The sequence below is a fragment of the Gopherus flavomarginatus genome, chromosome 5 (genome assembly GCF_025201925.1).
Source record: "Gopherus flavomarginatus isolate rGopFla2 chromosome 5, rGopFla2.mat.asm, whole genome shotgun sequence".
NCBI lineage: Eukaryota > Metazoa > Chordata > Testudines > Testudinidae > Gopherus > Gopherus flavomarginatus.
The window spans coordinates 57,999,116-58,022,707 of record NC_066621.1 but is presented as its reverse complement, the minus strand read 5'-3'; the positions used below and the strand labels follow the sequence as shown (position 1 = coordinate 58,022,707).

Below are 23,592 nucleotides of genomic sequence, written 5' to 3'. Positions count from 1 at the left end.
ACAGATGCGATTAGGAACCTTTTTGGTTGTTTTGGTTTGTGGTAGGTAACCCCATGTGCTTTTGTTTTGCTTGTTACCATTAAGCTGAACGCCAAGAAAGTTATTTCTGGTGTTTAATCCCTAAAGCCTGAGTTTTCAAATGTGTTTCTTTCTTTTTTTAAATGAAATGTACCTTTTTTTTTTTTAAAGAATCCTTTGATTCCAAAGTCCTTACACAAGGGATTGGTCTATGCTCACACTGCTAAGGCAACTAGTTGGTATTTTATTCTCAAGCCTCTCCAGGAAAGGGGGTGAAGACGCTTGAGGGGATATTTTGGGGGGATATGGATTCCAAGTGACCCTTCCCTGAATATTTGTGAAAAATCACTTGGTGATGGCAGCAACATCTGTCCAAATCAGAAGACTGTGCCTTGGAAGAATTCTAACCTAAGATAAAGGTAAAGATAAGCTTAGGGGGTCTTTCATGCGGGTCCCCACATCTGTATCCCAGAGTTCAGATTTGGGGGGGTATATCCTCACAAAAGCCAATGTATATTTATGAGGTATCATTCTATCACAGCCACTTTGAACATCCACAAGAAACTATAGGGGTTAAGAAGGTTTAATTGTAATAACCCAGTGTCTGATTTGTCCCCTTCCTCTGTACTATGCTGTTTTTACATGGGTTGTCTTTTGACTTCTCTCCAGGTAGAGAGAAAAAGAAAATACAATGCTGTTATAAATAGCAAAAGGGCTGGGTTAAAGTAGAGGAATATCCAGAGAGGATCAGTTTCTGACAGCCTTCCCTCATGTTGAGTACTAATTTACTCCACGAATGATGTGCTGCTACTCAACATCAATTAGAAGGTCAGAAACTGACTCACGCAACATGAAACACAAGATGGGTGAGGTGATATCTTTTATTGGACCAACTTCTGTTGGCAAAAGAGACAAGCTTTCAAGCTACACAGAGCTCTTCTTCAGGCCTGGGAAAGGTACTCAGTGTCATAGCTAAATACAAGGTAGAATGGATTGTTTAGCATAAGTAGTTAACGCATATTCTAAGGAACTATTCGAGGTGAAGTGGCCTATTAATACCTCTGGAGTTAGAGGAAAAAGAGGGAGGTTAGTGGGTTATTGATTGTTGTAATAAACCATAAATCCAGTGTCTTTATTAAGACCAGGATTTTTAGTGCCTAGCAAAGATATGAATTTAAGTTCCCAGAGGTGTTAACAGGCCACTTCACCTTCCATCGTCCCTTAGAATATATGTTAACTACTTATGCTAAACAATCTGATCCTTATATTTAGCTGTGACACTCTGAATACCTTTCCCAAGCCTGAAGAAGAGCTCTGTGTAGCTTGAAAGCTTGTCTCTTTCACCACCAGAAGTTGGTCCAATAAAAGATATCACCTCACCCATCTTGTCTCTCTAATATCCTGGGAATTGCATGGCTATAATAACATTATAATCAGAGGCAAGATGGCATAGACATAAAGTATTTGATATTGAAAATGGGGCACAGACTGAAAGACCCTGACCTTAACCCTAACCTGATGAGTGTGGAGTGGACATTACAATGGAAGCAAAGTTAACAGAAGATCAAGTTTGATACATAAAACATGTTGAAAGAGAGCCAGAGGTTCTTTGAAAGAGGGCCAAGTGGAAATTAAAGACAAAGGGTGAAACCCTAACTCCACTACAGTCAATGGTAAAATTCCCTTTGACCTTAGTGGTTATGTCTACACTGCAATTAAAACCCCACAGCTGGCCTGAACCTCAGGCTCCCAGGGCTCAAGCTCAGGCACTGTTTAATTGTGGTGTAGATGTTCGGGCTAGGGCTGGAACCTGGGATCAAAGACCCTGCAGGTGGGAGGGTCCAAAAGCTTGGGTTGCAGCCCGAGCCTGCATGTCTACCCCACAATTAAACCACTCCTGAGCCTGAGCCCTTGGAGCCTGAGTCAACTGGCACGGGCCAGGCGCAGGTGTCTAATTGCAGTATAGACATACCCCAGTGGGGACAAGATTTCACTCAAGATCTTCAGAATGAGTGTTTATGTAGGTCATTTAAGAACATGGTAGAAAGATAAACAACACAGCACATGACTTAATGACTTAGGCCTGGTCTACGCTGGGGGTGGGGGGAGATCAATCTAAGTTACGCAACTTCAGCTATGTGAATAACATAGCTGAAGTCGACATACTTAGACCTACTCACCGCAGTGTCTTCACTGCAGTGAGTCAACTGCTGCTGATCCCCTATTGACTGCCTGCACTTCTCATGGTGGTAGAGTACAGTAATTCCTCACTTAAAGTCGTCCCAGTTCACGTTGTTTCATTGTTACATTGCTGATCAATTAGGGAACATGTTCGTTTAAAGTTGTGCAATGCTCTCTTATAACATCGCTTGGCAGCCGCCTGCTTTGTCCACTGCTTGCAGGAAGAGCAGCGCATTGCAGTTAGCTGCTGGGGGCCTGTAACCAGGGTGGACCGGCAGCCCCTCATCAGCTCCCCACTCCGCTAAGTTCCCTGTGCAGCAGCTGCTCAGCAGGCTACCAATTGCCGACAGTTCAGCTGTCCCTCCCCCAACTGCCATGTGCTGCTCCTGCCCTCTGCCTTGGATCTGCTCCCCGAGCCTCCTGCTTGCTGTGCAGGCGGGGGGGGAGGAGGAGGAGAAGGGGGCTAATGTCAGGGAGTCCTCCTCCCCCCCTGCTCCTGTACCTTGCTTACCCCATCTCCACAGAGCGGGGGGGGGACACAACAGTGCTCAGGACAGAGAGAGCTTCCTGGCAGCAGCTGCGTCTCAGTGCACTTAAGAGTGCAGTCAGCATACTTAAAGGGAAAATGCACATCTCTCTCTCTCTCTCTCTCACACACACACACACACACACACACACGTGTCTCTGTGTCTGTCTAACATGCTGTCTCCCCTCCCTCCTTTCCTGCAGCCTTGTAGAGTGTGAGGCTACATTAACAACAAGTTAACCCTTGAGAGCTAGCCAATTGCTAGTTCATCATTTAGCAGTAAGGCATTCCCTGGGAAATATCCCACCCCTCTGATTTCACCACTTCAACCAAGCTTCACAATCATCATTGCTGTGTACATTATTAAATATATATATTGTGTGTGTGTATATATACACACGTGCCATTTGTCTGGCAAAAAAAAAAAAAATTCCCTGGAACCTAACCCCTCCTATTTATATAATTCTTATGGGGAAATTGGATTCGCTTAACATCATTTCACTTAAAGTCAGGAACATAACTACAACCTTAAGTGAGGAGTTACTGTACAGGAGTTGTAAAAGCAGCAAAGAATCCTGTGGCACCTTATAGACTAACAGATCTTTTGGAGCATGAGTTTTCGTGGGTGAATACCCACTTCGTCAGATGCATGTAGTGGAAATTTCCAGGGGAGGTATATATATGCAAGCAAGCTAGAGATAACGAGGTTAGTTCAATCGGGGAGGATGAGGCCCTGTTCTAGCACTTGAGGTGTGAAAACCAAGGGAGGAGAAACTGGTTTTGCAGTTGGCAAGTCATTCACAGTCTTTGTTTAATCCTGAGCTGATGGTGTCAAATTTGCAGATGAACTGAAGCTCAGTAGTTTCTCTTTGAAGTCTGGTCCTGAAGTTTTTTTGCTGCAGGATGGCCACCTTAAGGTCTGCTATAGTGTGGCCAGGGAGGCTGAAGTGTTCTCCGACAGGTTTTTGTATATTGCCATTCCTAATATCTGATTTGTGTCCATTTATCCTTTTCCCGTAGTCTGTAAGGTGCCACAGGATTCTTTGCTGCTTTTACAGATCCAGACTAACACGGCTACCCCTCTGATACTGTACAGGAATTGACGGGAGAGTGCTCGGGAGTCGATTTATCGCATCTAGACTAGACGTGATAAATTGACCCCCGCTGGAGCAATCGCTACCCACCTATCTAGCGGGTCGTATAGACATACTCTAAGAGTATTAAATCCTATCTGGTTGGGAATAAGGAGGAAAAATTCTGAAAACTGTGTGTTAATTCTCAGCTGGTTGACACTCTTGCTAGTACCCTTGTGCTTTTCTTTTTTGTTTTTTCATGGTCTCCGGAAGGAATAATGCATTCTAAATCATCATAATGCAACTCTAAGTCAACAAAAATGAAAACCACTCAAATCACAATAATAAGAAAAAGTCAACACTAACAATAATCTTGACAATCCTTTCCTTTCCATCACTTAAGCATGTATAGCACACTCCAAAGGCCAGGGAACTAATATTTCAAGATGCAATTTTCTGGTAGGATACCTCAATCAGCTGTGCGTGTGTCAATGAAAGGAGGTCTCCATATTCCATAGTAATCCAGTTAAGCAAGCCCTAACTTGTCAAAAGGAAATAGGCCGAAAGCAGACTACAAAATCTCACCTGTCTGTCAAGCTTCTGTTGACGCAGATTGCTACCTTCATCATCTAAAACACTGCAAAGACAAAGAGAATTCATTAGAAAGTATTTGTCAGTCAACAGAACACCAAGTTGCAATTACTGGAGCCATATCTTGCAGGATTTATTCATGCAAAACTCCTATAGCAGTCCATGGAAGTTTTGCCTAACTAAACCTGCACAAATTGTTTCAAGAAAATTAAAAGAAACCCATGAAATATAAATAAAGTTCTATGTATAATGTCTACATGCTACAAAGTTTAGATTCAGCCATATCATAAAGGAACCCAAACCCACAGTGTTTCACAAGAGTCTTATGCCTGTAGTACAAATGCTTTGTTCTTGATTACCTTATAATAAAGATATTAAAATGTACAGCAGTGGAAAGAGTGTAAATTTCTATATAAAGCACATACAGTGGTAACAAGTTTTAGAAGCACTTTAGCAAATCATCAGTATTTTAAATTGGCTTGAGAAAATGAATGGTATAAGCTTCTTCAGGTTGAGAACCAGAACTGTTTCTTTCCTGAAAATCTGAAGAATTATACTTACAAGAGATTCTGATTTACTGTCTGCACTCAAAAATTCAGAGATCTGCAATCCAAACAGTACTGTGTACTACCAATTACCATAATTTTCTCTCTGCTTCTAGGTGATTGTTTATTGTTGCTGGTTGGGGGATTAGCTCATGCCAGATTCAGTCATTTTCATTAATTCGACGTTGGATGGAAATAAAGGAGAAACTTTCCTTGCATTAAGTTTGATAAAACTTTTAAATCCACTTGATTTTGTGGTGGGGGAGGAGACAAGTTCTACATGCTGTAACAATATTTATGACTAAAAATTTAAAGTAGATAAATAAGTTCATAGATTTAATTAAATAGATGAATATGGACTACCAAAAAATACAAATATAACATGCTTTAAAATTGACTATATTAATTTGATTTCCACTTATAACACAAAAATGTGCATCTCATACTGTAGGCACCCTTGACAATTACAAGAGCAGTACAAGAGAGAGTCAAAACTTATGCGCATTTTAAAATAATTGGAAAGGTGACATAATATTAGTTCAGCATACTCTGCATTTCTTAACTAGGTTGCAGGCAACACGGTATAGAGTTAAGTGGGAGACCTGAATATAGGAACAACCTTTGGGCTCTCACCCACCAGAGAACAAAGAAATAAAGATGTGCGATGAAGCACGTAGCATAACATCGGCCTTTTATAAGATACGCAGCAGGCATCGTTAAATATATCTTATAAAAGGCTGATGTTACAAGATGCACAGTGAAGCAAGTTTCATATTAAGAAATGGAATTATGCATTAGAAGAATTACGGATATAAAAGTTTGTGGGTCTTTTGGGAGATACTGCTAGCTGTGTTATATTTAGTATACCACCTGTGAGCAACCTATGCAGCATTCCAGGCAAAGAAGAGATAAATGGTTAGAATTTCAAAGCTAGAAGAGGCATAAAAAATGGCCTCTTAAAAGTCTCTCCTCATCTCTGCAACCAACTGTGCTACCAGTAAGATTTCCTCAGATGAAAAGTCTAAAGGCAAACAGGGGCACTGATCTGGCCCTGGAGCTTCTGATTGAACTTTACAACACTTGCAAATTTTGAGTGGGCGTCAGCTGGCGACAGTTGATCTAAGATATATCAGGGCAGATTCAGTCATGACTGCTGTTAAAACAATCCTGTTTGAAACTTTTTCTCATAGGCATTGACTCCAAGGGTATTCCAGGGCTAGAGCACCCACTGGCAGTCAAGCTTCCCCCTCTTCCCCGTAGCGCCTCCCATCCGCCAGTGGCTTTGCTGATCAACTCCTCCCCTTCCCTCACAGCACCTCCCACCCGCCGCGATCAGCTGTTCTGTGGCATGCAGGAGGGAGGGGACGGAACTGGGTGGGAAGAGGTGGGGTAGGGGTTGAGCAGGGTGGGAGGGGGCTTGGAGTTGGGCAGGAGTAGGGCCTGGGGTGCAACAGGCGGCTTGAGCACCTCTGGGGCCAGGAGGCAGCTGGCATTTGTGCTTTTACTGCCTCATTCCACAAAAGACTACATCCTGAGGGACAGTGAGAGTGTTGTGGGTGCGAGAAAAGATAAATTTGCTTTTGTTACTTTAGTGAAAATTGTACTAGATCCATAAGAAAATGAGTCTAACTCTGAGAAAACATGGCACCATACAGATAATTCATTTTGTGAATCTGTGAGACCGAACAAGTGTTTCGGACATCCCAATTTGATAAATTACATTGCCAGTATGAGAGGCTAAAAGAGGTGGGCATGTCAAACACGTCATAGTTATGTGTCATCTGTGGTTGTCAAATTCTAAAATAGCCTTAGGATCCCTGGCAAGAGGATCTTTCCTAATCACCAAACACCCTAAAAGTATTAGCTACTTAGCTATGCCAACTATTTATATCAGTTTCCTATTCTTATTTATTAAACACTGACAGCACAACCAGTGTGGGACAAAATACAGAAGATAACTTTGAGTGAGATTCTGTCCGGTGCCTCTAAAAAGCACAGTACAAAACTTGCAGTCCTGGAAGTGAAAGGGGAAAGGTGCCATTAAGCCACATAACCTCCCAATTCATGGTAACTGCCCAGAAACCCATCAACACAAAGTACTATAGCACAACACCCTCCTAGTCTTCTCATATGCCCCTACCATGCATGCCCAACCCCTTCCAGGGTTTGAACTTGAAGCCTACAGCTGTCCCATACAACTCATTTGTTGGGTAGAATTCTCCCCTGGCTGGCCACAGGGTTTTTACAGTCCCTTTACACTGCACAGAAGTGTACAGCGGCCATAGCAGGGGGTGAAAATCTCACCCATATCCCTGTCCCAGGGAGCTTATGGTCTTGATGCTGTTCTCAAAAGAACCAAACAATGTATTTATTTTCCAAAAGAGACAGTGCACCAACAGCAACGTTTGCTAGCGTTTTTCAACAAAATACCTACAATAAATAATAATTTGTACTTAGCATCTTTCTTTTGAGAAACTAAAAGCCTATTATGAAAGGTACATAAACAGAATCCTCATGAGATTGTCTGCATTCTCCTGAATATTTATTTTTCCTATAATACACGTAACATGTCCTCAAAATATATTTTTCGGCAAATGATTTTAGTGAAATATGAGTATCAATCAACTCTAGTGCATGAACTAAAAATCCCCTCTTGAGATTTAAACTGAGTGCTTAAAAATTTAGATAACAGTCCAGAGTTTTAGAACTGCACAGGCAAAAATGCACCTGGAGAGGCCCAGATAGGGTAAGTGACCTGCACAATCAAGTCATTTGCAGACTTGGAAATAGAACTCTGACTTCATGTCATCTGCCTCTCTCAGATGATACAGCAAATGAGCTATAGACCTCATCATATACATTCCCATATAAACAGATTAAATATTATTGCAAAGTATTATATTCCAGTAATATCCTGGTTTGTCTGTGATGCTAAGTATTGTACCATGGATATGGTCACTAAACACTCAGGATCTAACTTCTAACTTCAGATTTTCTATAGCGCACTTCATCATAATATCCAAGCGGGGCCCAGTGGTCAGAATGGAGGAGTAGATATCTGGCTGGCCTCTTCAATTCCATTTTCAACTTTAGCTATGATTCATTGGGCTAAACAGGCTAACTCCAGGCTTTGTGTAAACAAGAGCAACTCTTACAGAAGTCTGGGCCAAAACCTACAGTGTTAAAAATGGTGGTTTAAATTACACAGTATGTAGGAACTGGTCAGAAAATGGATGTAATTTTTACTGATTTAGCACGCAGTGGATTCAAAGTGACTGCCTTACATGCTGAATGGGGCCCAAAGGAATGAATCTCCAGACAGGTGTTGTGACTATTGTGCTTTTTAAGACACTGCTCCATACCTTCTTCCTGTTGAATGAGATTATTTTTAGAACATATGCAGGATCACAGTATTTGCAGCCACAGCTGGGACTGAGAGCTGCTTGCCAACAACTTACGAAGCTCTTTTGCTTCTTCCATAGACCCTTCTCTGTGGCCTGATGGCTATTTTATAAATCTCTGGGCTGTTTCCCACATTCCTTGTATAAATAAGTGTAAACTGCAAACCTTGTCCCTCGGGTTGTTTAAGCTTCAAACTGTCTCATTTAAATTGAACACTAGTCATCTTCTGTGAAATCGAGTCCTGTTGGAATGTGAATATGCCAGCCTCCTCCTGGCCCCTTAGTTCACTCTCTCTGAAATGTGGACTGGAATATATCCTTCCCACCCTCCTTCAAAGGGGCAATGTGAGGCTTAATGTTTATAAAGAGTTTTGGAAAGCCAAATATGCAGGCATTAGAAAAATATTATCATTACTGTCCCAAGAATTCCTACAGCTCATTTTCAGACAATCCTCTGTGCTACAGGACATCACGTAGGCTTTGCCTGGGCTAGGATTTAAAAGTGTGATGTTAGAATGCATCAGCCAACAAGTTCTAATTAACAAGATGACACTAGACTTTTCAAACACGCCAGTGACTATGTTAAAATGTGCTAAGATGGTCAAATTAACACGTATATTTTATCTCAACCAGTTTAGCACATATGAAAGGCAGGGTACCTTATTTGCACTAGACTGTTCAGATGTGTTAGAACATGTTAGCCAACACATTCTGTATCACACCTTCAAATCCTTCCTAGTCTAGACACAGGGATTTTATTCTTGAGTAAGTACAGAATACCAAAAACAGTGCCTGTGGGTGCATTCTGCCCTCACTTAATGTCTGCGTATCTCCCAATGAAGTCAATGATGAAAATGAGGGTAGAATTTAGCCTTCAGTGTTTCACGGTTATTTTAGTAGGTCACCCTCAGCTGGAAATATAGTGTCCCATTATTATTTTCTAAGGGACAGCATTTACCCCTGGAGCAAGTGGCTAATGACCGCTATTTCACATTCCCAAATGCCCCACAGGAGAAATTATAACGAGGCTCAATGACCCACCAGATATGTCACTGAAAGGACATTTGACATCTTAAAAATAGGTTTCTGGTTAACTCAGGTGGCACCTTCCTGTGCTGCCCTAAAATGCCTGCATGAAAATCCTGGGATGTGGCCTGTTACCAGCACTGAAGTGACAGATGTAGATGAAAACTCAGTATAAAGAGTTAGCAGAAGATCCTGCCACAATACTTAGCATCCCTGGCATACAGATGTCCCAGTCCTCAGTATGAAACTACAGAGGATTCTTTTCAACACCATTTTGTGGGAGACAAGAAAGTTCAGAAGCAGCAGTGGCACTTTCTTCCTTCCTAACCTCTGGGAGAAGCATAGTCCAGTAGCAGCATCCTCTACGTTTCCCAGTTCCCTCTGCAGATAGGGGAAATACAACTGTTTCACATTCTCCCTCCCTGCTTTGCACGCAGAGGACCCAGTGACTTAGGGTAAATCTACACTACAAAATTAAGTCAACCTCAGTTAGGTCAATGTAAACTGCCTTACGTTGACCTAACTCTGTAGTGCAGATCAGGCCTAAGACTGTTGCTAAACATAGTTGTGAATGAACAAGTGGACACAGTTTCACTGATCAGTGGTCACAATGATGGAGAGGGTCTGTAACTAAAAGCACAATACAATGGCAAAACTGAACGGAGTATTGTGGTGGGGCTGCTGTCAGAAAGTAGTTGCATATAGAGTGAGGTTACTAGATTAAATCTGACTGTATCTTTGACATGCAAGTCAGAAAATCCTCATCAGCACAAAGGTAGTCAGATTTAGGAAGTCTTAATTAGGTACAAATTATTACAATAAATATATATATTAAACAGCTCATAATTTTAAGGCAAATTAGAATGAGGATATGACATTCAACTCTTAGTGTTGATTAAACACCATATATTGGTAGCTGTTTTTGCCAAATCCTAAAAACAATCTATCAGAAAAGGCAATGATATGTTGTGTAAAGTACTGAAAGATTTATTGCAGTTTTGCTGCAATACAGTTCTAATTTAAATAAAGTTAAAGATTTAGAACTTATGCAGGTCAACTATTAGATAATTTTCCATATAGGATCTGTCCTGTACTCCTACCTCAGGTAAACTACCCTTTCAGATAAGTAGGTATATGCCTTGTACAGGAGTCAAGACCGGGCCGATAAGTCTATACTTCAGAGATTTGCACTAAAGACCTGATCCAAAGCCCACTGAACCAAACGAGAGTCTATTCATTGACTTAATTTGGCACTGTATCAAGCCCTAAATTTAAAATAGATGACATCCTATTTTAAATGAGTAATTTCATTGTAATAATTTTCCTCCTCATTCACCGTGGTTGATTTAATATGTTTGTTTTAATGTTTTAATCTTTTGGCCAGATTACTATGTCTGATATCACTTCTTCAGCAATGCACGAAACATGCATAATAGAAATGCCTCAATGCAACATAGATTAAATTCATCACATTTTTTAAGTTCCGTATGATAACAAAGGTAAACAAAAAAAATCAGTGATGATAATTTTATCATCATAGACTCAGACTTTAAGGTCAGAAGGGACCATTATGATCGTCTAGTCTGACCTGCACAACGCAGGCCACAGAATCTCACCCACCCACTACTGTATCAAACCCCTGAGCTACTGAAGCCCTCAAATCGTGGTTTAAAGACTTCAAGATTCAGAGGAACCACCAGCAAGTGACCCATGACCCAATCTGAAGAGAAAGGCGAAAAACCCCCAGTGCCTCTGCCAATCTGCCCTGGAGGAAAATTCCTTTCCAACCCCAAATATGGTGATCTGCTAAACCCTGAGCATGTGGGAAGACTCACCAGCCAGACACCCAAGAAAGAATTCTCTGTAGTAACTCAGATCTCACCCCATCTAACATCCCATCACAGACCATTGAGCACTTTTACTGCTATCAAAGACCAATTAATTGCCAAAATTAGACTCTCTCATCATACCATCCCCTCCATAAACTTATCAAGCTTAGTTTTGAAGCCAGATATGTCTTTTGCCCCTACTGCTTCCCTTGGAAGACTATTCCAGAACTTCACTCCTCTGATGGTTAGAAACCTTCGTCTAATTTCAAGTCTAAACTTTCTGATGGCCAGTTTATATCCATTTGCTCTATTGTCCACATTGGTACTGAGCTTAAATAATTCCTTTCCCTCTCTGGTATTTATTCCTCTGATATATTTAGAGAGAGCAATCATATCCCCCCTCAGTCTTCTTTTGGTTAGGCTGAACAAGCAAAGCTTTTTGAGTCTCCTTTCATAAGGCAGGTTTTCCATTCCTCGAATCATCCTAGTAGCCCTTCTCTGTACCTCTTATTTTAGAGTCTTGTTTATAGGCAATATTTCAACATCTGAAAAATGCCCCAAACGAGATATGCGAGAAGCCAGTGAGAGCCAGATTTTAGCCAAAACAAAATGGAAGCTTTAACACAGACTACAAAAAATATCCCTCAATTTGGGAGTATACAGGCAGGAGGTTCAGTAAATAAACCTGTCATTACATTTATTTAATTTTACACAGCTGGATTTCAATTTAATGTAAAATTGGAATGTCTTGATTCAAGTAATGCATTTCACAGTAGTTAATTCTCAACTTCTGCTCACAAAATGTCTCTTTAAAAGTGCAAATTGTTCATATTTCAGTAAGTCCCTGCAAGAAAAAACAAAAACTGAAAAATGTATTCTATTAGAAAGTGCAAAATGAACATATTCTCTAATTATTTTTAAAGTGAAGATATCTTTGAAAAAGAAAGCAAGTATTGAAAATGCGTTGGTGCTTTTTTCTCCTTGCTGACTTTGCTTCTGCACCAGTCATTAAAGGGAATATTTTCAATGAAACAGGTTTACAGGCACTAGACATATAACTAGTCTGTGCAGCCCAGCTGTCAAGAGACATACAAATTGCAGTGACAAATGCTCCAGTTCAGACAAGCAAATGCACTAAACATTTGGTCCTTCACACACTGATTCAAAGTGTCAGCCTTGGATTTTCCTTTTTCCATTATTACGATTAATTATTTGCATTGCAGTAGCACCTAGATGTGCCAACAAAATCAGAGCCCCATTGTTCTAGGCTCAGTATATGCACATTATAAGAGACAGTCTCTGCCCCAACTAGCTCTCAACAGACAAGGGTGTGAAAAAGTAAATATTACCACCATTTTCCAGATGGGAGCAGAAGCAAAAATAAATTAAGTGATGCACATTTTCACCTTTTTTCCGAGTAAAATAAAAAAGGATTTAGTATTACAAATACCAATTGAAATAACATTCAGGATCAAACTGAGAAAAAGCCAGCACTAAGAGTTTTCAAATCTTTTCATTTGGACTTTATTTTTATTTTGGAAAAAAGCATACACAAATATGCATAACAGAAGTAGAAGGTCTTTTAATCTTTTAGATCAAGGCTGAAGTTAAGGACATGAGTTGGTGGGAATTTAAACAACTATTTAAAAGTTTCAGTCTTATCTGACATATCAATGATTTATGTATCTTCTCATAAATTAAATAAATAAATACAAATCTACAAAAACGGTAGCATTTGGCTTCTGGATATTTGTTTCCATGACATTTGCCCAATTACATTTTAACAGTTTGCTGACAATCACTTCACTAAATAGATAGTGATAAAATCTAGACAAACGCTACTGTAAAGCAGTGGTTTTCAAATTATATTTCTGGCAATCCAGTTGAAGAAAATTGTTGATGCCCACAACCCAACAGAGCTAGGAATGAGGGGTTTGGCGTATGGGAGGGCTCAGAGCTGGGGCAGAGGGTTGGGGTGCAGGCATGAGTGAGGGCTGCGGGGTGAGGCCAGGGATGAGGGGTTTGGGGTGCAGGAGAGGGCTCTGGGTTTGGGGGGAGCTCAGGGCAGGGGGTTGGGGTGCAGGAGGGGGACAGGGCTCTAGACTGGGGGTGCAGGCTGTAGGGTGGGGCTGGGGATGAGGGGGTTGGGGTTCAAGAAGGGGCTTCACATTTGCAGGGAGGCTCAGGGCTGGGACAGGGGATTGGGGTGCAGGATTACCTCGGGTGGCTCTCGGTCAGCGGTACAGTGGGGTGCTAAGGCAGGCTTCTTGCCTGTCCTGGCACCATGGACCACACTGTGCCCCAGAAGCAGCCAGCAGCAGGTCCAGTTCCTAGATGGAGGCTCCATGCAGCTCTCACCTGCAGGCATCCCCCCCCCAACTCCCATTGGCTGGTTCCCTGCCAATGGGAGCGCGGAGTCGGTGCTTGGGGCAGAGGCAGCACGCGGAGACCTGTGGTTCCCTCCACCTAGGAGGTGGACCTGCTGCTGGACACTTCTGGGGCACAGTGCGGTGTCAGAACAGGCAGGGACTAGCCTGCCTTAGCCAGGAGGCACCGCCAACAGGACTCTTAACAGCCCAGTCGGCGGTGCAGATCAGTGCCGCTGTGACCCAGTGCCTTCCATTCTGCGACCCAGTACTGGGTCGCGACCTGCAGTTTGAAAAACACTGCTGTAAAGTGCTTAGAAGAAAGCTTTAAAGAAGCACCGCTGACCTGCTTTTACTTCTGCTGCAGAAATCCGGCAATAGGCTGAAGGAACTCCCCACTATACGTGTGCTCCAGAGGGAATACCGTATAATTAGCTCCTTGAAGGAAGTTTAATTAAATAAGTTCCCAAGCCAGTCAGGCTAATAAACTGCCTCTAGAAGTCCCCACATATGTACCTACTGTGCTCCCATGCAGCCCGTATGCTGTAGCTCCCTAGAAGTCACTTTGCAGAACATTAGCAGTCCTCATGACTATAGTGCATAAATTCTGTAATTAGAGAATCCTTTTAATTGAATAAATTTATTTTAATGTATGTGAGGTCAATTCATGCTGGGCTATTCACCAGGACCCTCTAACCCAAAAGTACTTGATCTAAGGAAGAATCTCCAATAACCATCTTTTATAGTAGGATGGGCAGTTTCTCTCCTGAGGCCTACAAGTACTGAAGAGAAAACAGAAATCCAGTCTCTGAAACTCACCTAAACCATTCAATAGACTACTGGTGCCAGGAACTGCAATGAAATGAAGAGTTGCACTCCTGTATGTGAATGTTTTTTAACCCACAGAACCAAGTGCAGAATAGACTAACTAGGATAGCATTGTCTTTTCCACTCTGTAGTTCATACCACAAGTAAAAGCACTTCTGTGAAGGAATGCAACATTATTTAATTTCTAGTGCAGCTGTTCAATTAACCTCTAAAAAGATCCAAAGAGATGAAGCAGGAGGAGGACAAAAGATAGGGGCAGAAATATACTGATATTTATTTTGCATAATATTTGTGTTAGAATTATCAGCACTGATTCAGCAGGTAAATACAAGTAAATGAAGAAGAGCGAACAATGCATTAATGTTTTAAGTAACAATAAAAGTAATTCCTGCAGGGCACATGACTAGTACCAGAGACTGGATTGGTGGTTGTTCTGATAATTACAGAACCAAGTACTCTTCTGGTGGGCAGAATAACTTAAAAATCACTGACATTCCTAGAAGGTCTCATCAACTTACTGTTTGAAGTGCTGGCCCCAGAGTGTTTATCTGAATATTCATAGTCCATTCTATAAATATCAGAGTCATAATTTGTTTAACTCCAACACTGCAGTATTTGTGGATTAGGATTACTTTTGGAATTTTATACTTTAAATCAGTCAATATATAGTAGGGGTTTTTTTGGGTGGTGGGGAAGGGAAGAGTTTGGTGATGGTATTTTCCTTTCTCCACCACCACACACTTGGTAGTCACATCTGTACAAGCGATAATACTGGCTTTTAGCAACACCTCCTCCTGGAAATCACACAGCTGAAATGTCAACATCTTGACTCAGCTACCGTTCCCTGCATATCATACAGCCAATGGATTTAACTAAGGAAAAGGTAAGTATATTGCAACAAGAAGATGTTTGCAATTATTTTCTCAAATCTAAGTACCTAACTGTTAAACTAAACTACAACTAAGTGTCCAAGGATGCATGCAATACCCACAGCAACCTGTACAACTCATAATTTTGTTTAAATTTAATTCACATTATTCATCAAGATACATCTCCATTGGAATGGCTGAAGGGGTACATGAAAGTGATTGTAAATGTAGAAATGAGATCTTTTTGTAAAAAGTACACTCAGAACAAATTTTTAGAGAGATAGAAGTCAATTAAACTAAACTCCTGGAGTAGAGTATTATGGGATATATAGTTAAGTAGCATTACCAGTTGATCAGAAAGGCAAAACAATCTTATGCAATCTCTATATTAGAATATAAAGTAAGAACTGTAGATAGAGAATTTATGTGCTATGTATCAATCAAATATGGTTTAACATTCTGATAATAAGAGTCTAATCCTGCAAAAGATGCCAAGTGTGCTCAAATACCAAAAATGAAGTTAATGAGAAAAGAAGGCACTCAGCAGGACTGGATTCCAAGTTAGAATCTCAATGAAAGTAGGCTCGGGGGTGGGGGTTAGTCTCTATGAAATATTTGGATTGGTGACTTTCAATTAGTAAGGCAAAAAAATCAGGTGATAATCTAATAGGTGACAGAATTGTCTCCTAAAGTATGTCCAAGTGCTTTAAGAGACCCATTTACCTAGAAAGATCTATTAAACTAATATTTGTACAGATTCACTCTATGCAATTACAGACAGGTGACTGAGAAAGCACGTAACAGTAAATTACAGGAAATAGAAATGAAGTCTGAGCCCTGGTCTACACTACGAGTTTAGGTCAAATTTAGCAGTGTTGGGTCGATTTAACCCTGCACCCATCCACTCAAATAAGCCTGTTTTGTTGAGTTAAAGGGTTCTTAAAATTGATTTCTGTACTCCTCCCCTGTGATGGCTTTAGTGCTAAATCAACCTTCCTGGGTCGAATTTGGGGTGGTGTGGACGCAATTTCATGATATTGACCTCCGGGAGCTATCCCAGAGTGCTCCACTGTGACCGCTCTGGACAGCACTCTCAACTCAGATGCATTGGCCAGGTAGACAGGAAAAGCCACGGGAACTTTTGAATTTCATTTCCTGTTTGGCCAGTGTGGCGAGCTAATCAGCACGGAGACCATACAGAGCTCATCAGCACAGGTGACCATGCAGTCCCGGAATCACAAAAAAACTCCAGCGTGGACCGAACGGAAGGTACTAGATCTGATCACTGTATAGGGAGAAGAATCCGTGCAGGCAGAACTCCGTTCCAAAAGACGAAATACCAATATATTTGCCAAAATCTCCAATGGCATGATGGACAGAAGCTACAACAGGGACACACAGCAATGCCATGTGAAAATTAAGGAGCTCAGGCAAGCCTATCAAAAAACAAAGGAGGCAAACTGTCGCTCTGGGTCAGAGCCCCATACATGCTGCTTCATGAGCTGGATGCAATTCTAGGGGGGGAACCTACCACCACCCTACCAGTGTCTCTGGACATTGCAAGGGGGGAGTCTCATGCAACAGGAATGAGGATTTTGTGGATGAGGAAGATGAGGAGGAGGTGATTAAGGATAGCGCACAGCAGGCAAGTAGAAGATCCCTTCTCCCTGGCAGCCAGGAGCTGTTCATCACCCTGGAGCCAATATCCTCACAACCCTCCCAAGGTGGGTTCCCGGACCATGAAGCCAAGAAGGCACCTCTGGTGAGTGTACCTTTGTAAATATAATACAAGGTTTAAAAGCAAGCGTGTTTAATGATTAATTTGCCCTGAAGACTTGGGATGCATTCACGTCCAGTATAGCTACTGGAAAAGTCTGTTAACGCGTCTGGGGATGGAGCAGAAATCCTCCAGGGACATCTCCATGAAGCTCTCCTGGAGCTACTCTAAAAGCCATTGCAGACCACATCAAACACAGGCACTCAATATAAGAGGCAAAATGCGACCTTGTGCCAAAAGCACATGTGCTATGTAATATGAATTGCTTGATTCAGTGTGAAATAGTCTTCCTTTTGTTCTCTAAAATGTATCTTCTTAAATACCACTCTCCTTTTTTTTTCCTCCTGCAGCTGCAAAAGTTTCTACTCTCTCCCCACCAGCTCCGTCCCAGAGACTAGCGCAGATTAGAAGGTGTAAAAAACACACTCACGATGACATGTTCTCAGAGCTCACACAGTCCTCCTGCACTCAAAGAGCTCAGCAGAATGCGTGGAGGCAAACAACGGCAGAGTCCAGGAAAGCGTTAAATGAACGCGATGAGAGGAGGCAGGATGCAATGCTGAGGCTAATGGAGGAGCAAACAGACATGCTCAGGCGTCTGGTGGAGCTGCAGGAAAGGCAGTAGGAGCACAAACCACCACTGCAGCCCCTGTATAACCACCTGCCCACCTCCTCAAGTTCCATATTCTCCTCACCCAGATGCCCAAGAATGTGGTGGGGGGGGAAGACTACGGGCACCCAGCCACTCCACCCCAGAGGATTGCTCAAACAACAGAAGGCTGGCACTCAAGTATTGAACTGTAGTGTGGCCTTGTCCTTCCCTCCTCCAGCACCCCACCTGATGTTTCCCTCCTCACCCACCCCTCCCGGGCTACCTTGTGAGTTATCCCCCTATTTGTGTGATGAATTAACAAAGAATGCATGATTTTGAAACAACAATGACTTTATTGCCTCTGAAAGCGGTGATCAAAGTGGGAAGGTTGGTTGGCTTACAAGGAAGTAGAGTCAACCAAGGGAGCAGGTTTTCATAAAGGAGAAACAAAGAGAACTGTTACACCATAGCCTGGCCAGTCATGAAACTGGTTTTGAAAGCTTCTCTGATGCGTACCACGCACTGCTGTGCTCTTCTAATCGCACTGGTGTCTGGCTGCACGTAACACTGCTCTACAGCCAAAATGCTTCTGAAATAAATGTAGTCCAACTTTACTAATTCTGGGTCACTGAGAACGAAAATGATGCTTAAAATTGTTGATTGGCTCTAGTTTTCAAGAAATGCTATTGGGTCACTATATACGACCCTTGACTTGGGAATGGTGGAGGATAAGTGAGTTCTAAAGGGAAGGGATCTCAATTTAAACCAGAAATGACTAAAATACATCTTTGACTGGATCTATGATTAAATCTATGACTGGGTTTGGACAGTACTTGCTTTTTAGGCAAAACAATGAATGATACAATCTGAAGCTGGTATTGCATCATACATGATATGAATTGCATCATGTTATTCCTAGAAGTCATGGATGACGCAATCATAACGAAGCTTACATCACTCTGCTGAACAAATTGCCCTATATCAGCTCTAGAAATCATACAGTGTCGTGCTCTCTTCTTTGTCAGTGTTTGATTTTGCAAAGGGACACATTTCTGTTTAGCCAAAATGAGCAGAGATGCCTCGTACTTGTGTGAACAGTGCAGATAATTTCTGCTATGTTTGTGGTGAAGTGACTTTTGCATCACAAAAGCGCAGTATAACCACTATGGTTAAGAAAGCCTATCACCTTTATTTTGGCTGCAAAATTGGAGATCAGGACAAGAGATGGGCCTTGCCGCATATGCTGCAACACTTGTGCAACAAATCTTCACCAGTGGTTGAAGAGGAAAAGGAGGAAATCTATGCCTTTTGCAGTGCCAATGATTTGGAGAGAGCCAACAGATCATACCAGCAATTGTTACTTCTGCATGGTGCCTCCACTTGGGAAAGATGTGTCAAAGAAGAAAAAGTGGACTGTGCACTACCCAAACATTCCACCAGCTATACGCCCAGTACCCCACGGAGAATGATTCTGGTGCATCAGGAACCAGCAGTCCTTCTCACTTGAGTCAGACGAGGAAGAGGAAGAGGATGAAACTTCTGGTCCTGAACCATCAATGTCACAGGACCCACATTTTCTCCTATCCTCCTCCTCTGAACCACACCTCATAACACAAGGTGAACTGAATGACCTTGTCAGGGATTTGGAACTACCCAAGAGTAAAGCAGAGCTATTGGGCTCCAGACTACAGCAGTGGAATCTCCTGGCAGGCTATCAGGGCAAATGGAGCCCATCAATGCTTGCAGACTATTGCTGGACAGTGACAAGAGATGCTCCATTTAATGAATACAAGAGACAAGCCAAGAAGCGCCGAGTAGACACTGAATAGGACTAAACTATGTACATAATAGTTTTTTGCCTTTTGTTTCATAATAAATTTTATTTATATAACCCTTTTGCTGATTTTTAAAGTGTTACATAAACAGGACAGGTGAAATATCATGTAAAGCAACCATAAACACATGAAAAGACCTAGGTTTACAATTTATGATTAAATCTCTACTATCTACACAATATACATAGACATAAAATGTAAAAACTTAAATATCTTAGAAACAGTAGCCAGTTGTTTTAATTGTCATATTTGAATTCAGCACATCAAAATACATAATAAATATCACATTTTATCTCTGAAGCAGACGACTTCTCAAAAATTGTAGACCAGTGTAATCGGCCGCCAAGCGATTCGCCTCAACCTCCCACCACGCCATAAACATCTCCCCCTTACTCTCGCAAATACTGTGGAGCACACAGCAAGCAACAAGAACAACAAAGGGAATGCTGGTTTCGCAGTGGTCCAACCCAGTCAGTAAACTGCGCCAGCGAGTTTTTAAACGTCCAAATGCACATTTTACCACCATTGTGCACTTGCTCAGCCTATAGTCGAACTGCTCCTTACAACTGTCCAGGGTGCCTGTGTATGGCTTCATGAGCCATGGGAACAAGGGGTAGGCTGGGTCCCCAAAGATAACTATAGGTATTTCAACATCCCCAATGGTTATTTTCTGGTCAGGGAAGTAAGTTCCTTCCTGCAGCTGTTCAAACAGACCAGAGTTCCTGAAGATGCAAGAGTCATGCCCCTTTCCTGGCCATCCCACATTGATGTCAGTGAAAAGTCCCTTGTGATCCACCAGTTTTCAGCAACATTGAAAAGTACCTCTTTTGGTTTATGTACTCGCTGGCTTGGTGCTCTGGTGCCAAGATAGGGATATGGGTTCCATCTATTGCCTCACCATAGTTAGGGAATCCCATTGCAGCAAAGCTATCCACTATGACCTGCACAATTCCCAGAATCACTACCCTCGATAGCTGCAGCTCAGTGATTGCGCTGGCTACTTGGATCACAGCAGCCCCCACAATAGATTTACACACTCCAAATTGATTCCTGACTGACTGGTAGCTGTCTGGTGTTGCCAGCTTCCAGAGGGCTATCATCACTCGCTTCTCAACTGTGAGGGCTGCTCTCATGTTGGTATTCTTGCGCTTCAGGGCAGAGAAAAGCAAGTCACAAAGTTCCATGAAAGTGCCCTTACGCATGCGAAAGTTTCGCAGCCACTGGGAATCATCCCAGACCTACAACACTATGAGGTCCCACCAGTCTGTGCTTGTTTCCTGGGTCCAGAATCAGCATTTCACAGCAGGAACCTGCCCCATTACCACCATGATGTCTAAATTGCCAGGGCCTATGCTTTGAGAGAAGTCTGTGTCCATGTCCTCATCACTATCATGATCACACTGTTGTCACCTCCTCGCCTGCTTTTGCAGGTTCTGCGCATACTGCAGGATAATGTATAAGATGTTTACAATACTCACAACAGCAGCAGTGAGCTGAGCAGGCTCCATGCTTGCCGTGGTATGGCATCTGTAGGAGAGCAGAGTGGCAGCAGAAGCGGTGGAGGATGATGGTTAGCACCGTGCCTATTTCCTAAGGAAGAACACACGTAGCCCATGACAGATAACATGGAGAAATTCACTATTGAGACAAGAGCAGGAGAACAGAGTTGCAGCAGAAGTGGTGTATAATGACGGTTAGCAGTCCTACTGCACCGTCTGCTGACTGCAACACCCAGGACACAACAGCAGTGGTGTCGGTGAACTGAGCGGGCTGCACATTTGCCGTGGTATGGCGTCTGCATGGAAAAAAGGTGCGAAACGATTGTCTGACATTGCTTTCGTGGAGGGAGGGGCAAATGACGACATGTACCCAAAACCACCCGCAACAATGGTTTTGTCCCATCAGGCAGTGGGAGCTTAACCCAGAATTCCAGTGGGCGGCGGAGACTGCGGGAACTGTGGGATAGCTACCTACAGTGCACCGTTCCATAAAACGATACTAGCCATAGTAGTGAGGATGCACTCCACCAACTTAATACGTTTAGTGTGGACATATGCAATCGACTGTATAAAATTGATTTCTAAAAATCGACTTCTAAAAAAATCGACCTAATTTCATAGTGTAGACGTACTCTGAGAAGAAAGCAGATGATTAGGCTATTTTTTCTCACAGAATGCAAAATTAGGAAGATGAAGATTGTGCTCCAAAAGAGGGAAAAGTGTATATAACAAATGTGAGTGGTGGAGCTCTAATACAGAACAGACTTTGGATATGCAAGATTAGGTAGAATTAAGTTTAAATAGATCAGTGAAAGGATATACAAAGGAGAATTGGAACAAATTTAAAAAATCTGAACTTGAAGAACTATATATCTCCAACATAGACTGAGTATTTTATCTGTGATCTAAATGTATGTAGTGTCACAATGATTGACATTACTTCCAGGAAGTGCAATTACTGAAAACACTTACGGGTAACATTACAGCATCAGCAACACTAATTGGCTTACTCATAGAGAGGTCCAATCGTTCAACAATATTTCAGTATCCTACCCAACCACTGGTAACATGAAATGTGTTAAAAAGGAGCCTCCAGGACAGTAGTATAAGTCGGGCAGTACGGTATGCCATACCCGTAAGCTATTTATAGCTAGTAAGGCATACTGGAAAGACACAGGAGAAGCAGAATGTGGGGCCACCGGCCCTTCCATGCAGCTGCGTGCCTGCATCTCCTGTCCGGGGTCTGTACAGCAGCCCCACCAGAGCACAGGGCTGGGGGCGAGGCTAGGTGCAGTACAACCACGCTGGAGGAGCTGCCAGCGTGAGGCTTGGGTGCCAGTGTGTCTGAAAAAAATACTCTCTGCTGTCAGAGGGAGCTGGTTTGAAGCTCTTCTGCAGGCAATTCCCAAAGCAGGTGTGACTATAAACTGACTATTGTTCCAGAAAGCAAGCCTTCCTCCTCCTTTTAGCAGTCCACACAGCACTGTGCCATGTCCACCCACTGGGAGCACTCTCCCTCCACCAGGTAACGTGGGGTGGATCATAGGGAGAGAAGGGGGACTGCGTGGGGCCCCAGGCTGGGGGTGGGGTTATGTGGGGAGGTCACGGTATGCTGCCCTTAGCTGGTGCAGCATACCGATAAGAAATGAATTCTACTTGCACCACTGCTCCAGGATAGCACATAAATCCAGTAATCTAAAAAACATACTATAGCAAATAGTAAATTAAGTGATTCAAGGGGGAAAGAAAAAAATATGGGAAAATGAAAAACATTATTGATCAGACATGGTGAATAGTGTAGAACAAGGGACTCAATCTGCAGGTTAGGGTTTCCAATATTGCTAAATGGGAAGCTAGCTAGAATTGGCCTGTATAATCCTAGTATGGAAAAGGCTGGGAACCACTGCTGTAAAGAGGATACATGCTAAACAGAACTGCTATTCTCTCTTCACTTACTCATGTGGAGCTGTATTAGAGAATGTGGTATGGTCCTGGGGCTAGGTCACCTGACTGGCAGTGAGGAAAGCTGTGTTCTTTATCATGTTTTCGGCTGATCTGCAATACAGCCTCCCACTGTGTCTGTAAAATTATGGCTAATGTGGCTTACTCTCATTTGTAAACATCTTTGAGATGGAAGTATGAAAGCTCTAAGTACTATTATTTTTAATGAATACCTTTACCTACAATTAAAGAGAGGCACACAAAAAATGAAACAGGAAGTAGCAAAAGTTGACCTTTTAATTAATAGCATATATTTATTTAGGTTTTGTTTATCCCAAGTTTCCCAAGGTGCTTTACAAACAAAAATACACATACAAACTATAGTGATGATCCCTTAAGCGTGGAACATCCACGCTCCTGCTGCTTTCTGTCGGAATACTGCATGCAGTGAGTTTGCAGGCACAGGCCCAAATATCCAAGGCTACAGCTACACTAGAGAGCTTACAGCAGCACAGCTGCACCACCGTAAACTCTCTAGTGTAGCTGCTCTAAGCTGACCAGAGAGCTCTCTCATCAACATAATTAATCTACCCCCAATAAGCAGTGGCATCTATGTCGGCGGGAGAAGCTCTCCGGCTGACATAGCACTGTTCACATCAGCACTTAGGTCAGTGTTACATTGCACAGGGGGATGG

General features: G+C 42.4%; 1 protein-coding gene across 5 annotated transcripts in view; it reads right to left on the bottom strand.

Moving 5' to 3' along the window:
- TUB (TUB bipartite transcription factor) overlaps window positions 1-23,592 on the bottom strand; it is a 278,494-nt gene that overhangs the window by 55,891 nt on the left and 199,011 nt on the right. For all 5 annotated transcript variants that reach the window (XM_050954555.1, XM_050954558.1, XM_050954556.1 and 2 more), the window contains exon 2: window positions 4,384-4,435. In XM_050954555.1, coding sequence (XP_050810512.1) covers window positions 4,384-4,435 — 52 coding nt within the window. The remainder of the gene's footprint in view (window positions 1-4,383; window positions 4,436-23,592) is intronic.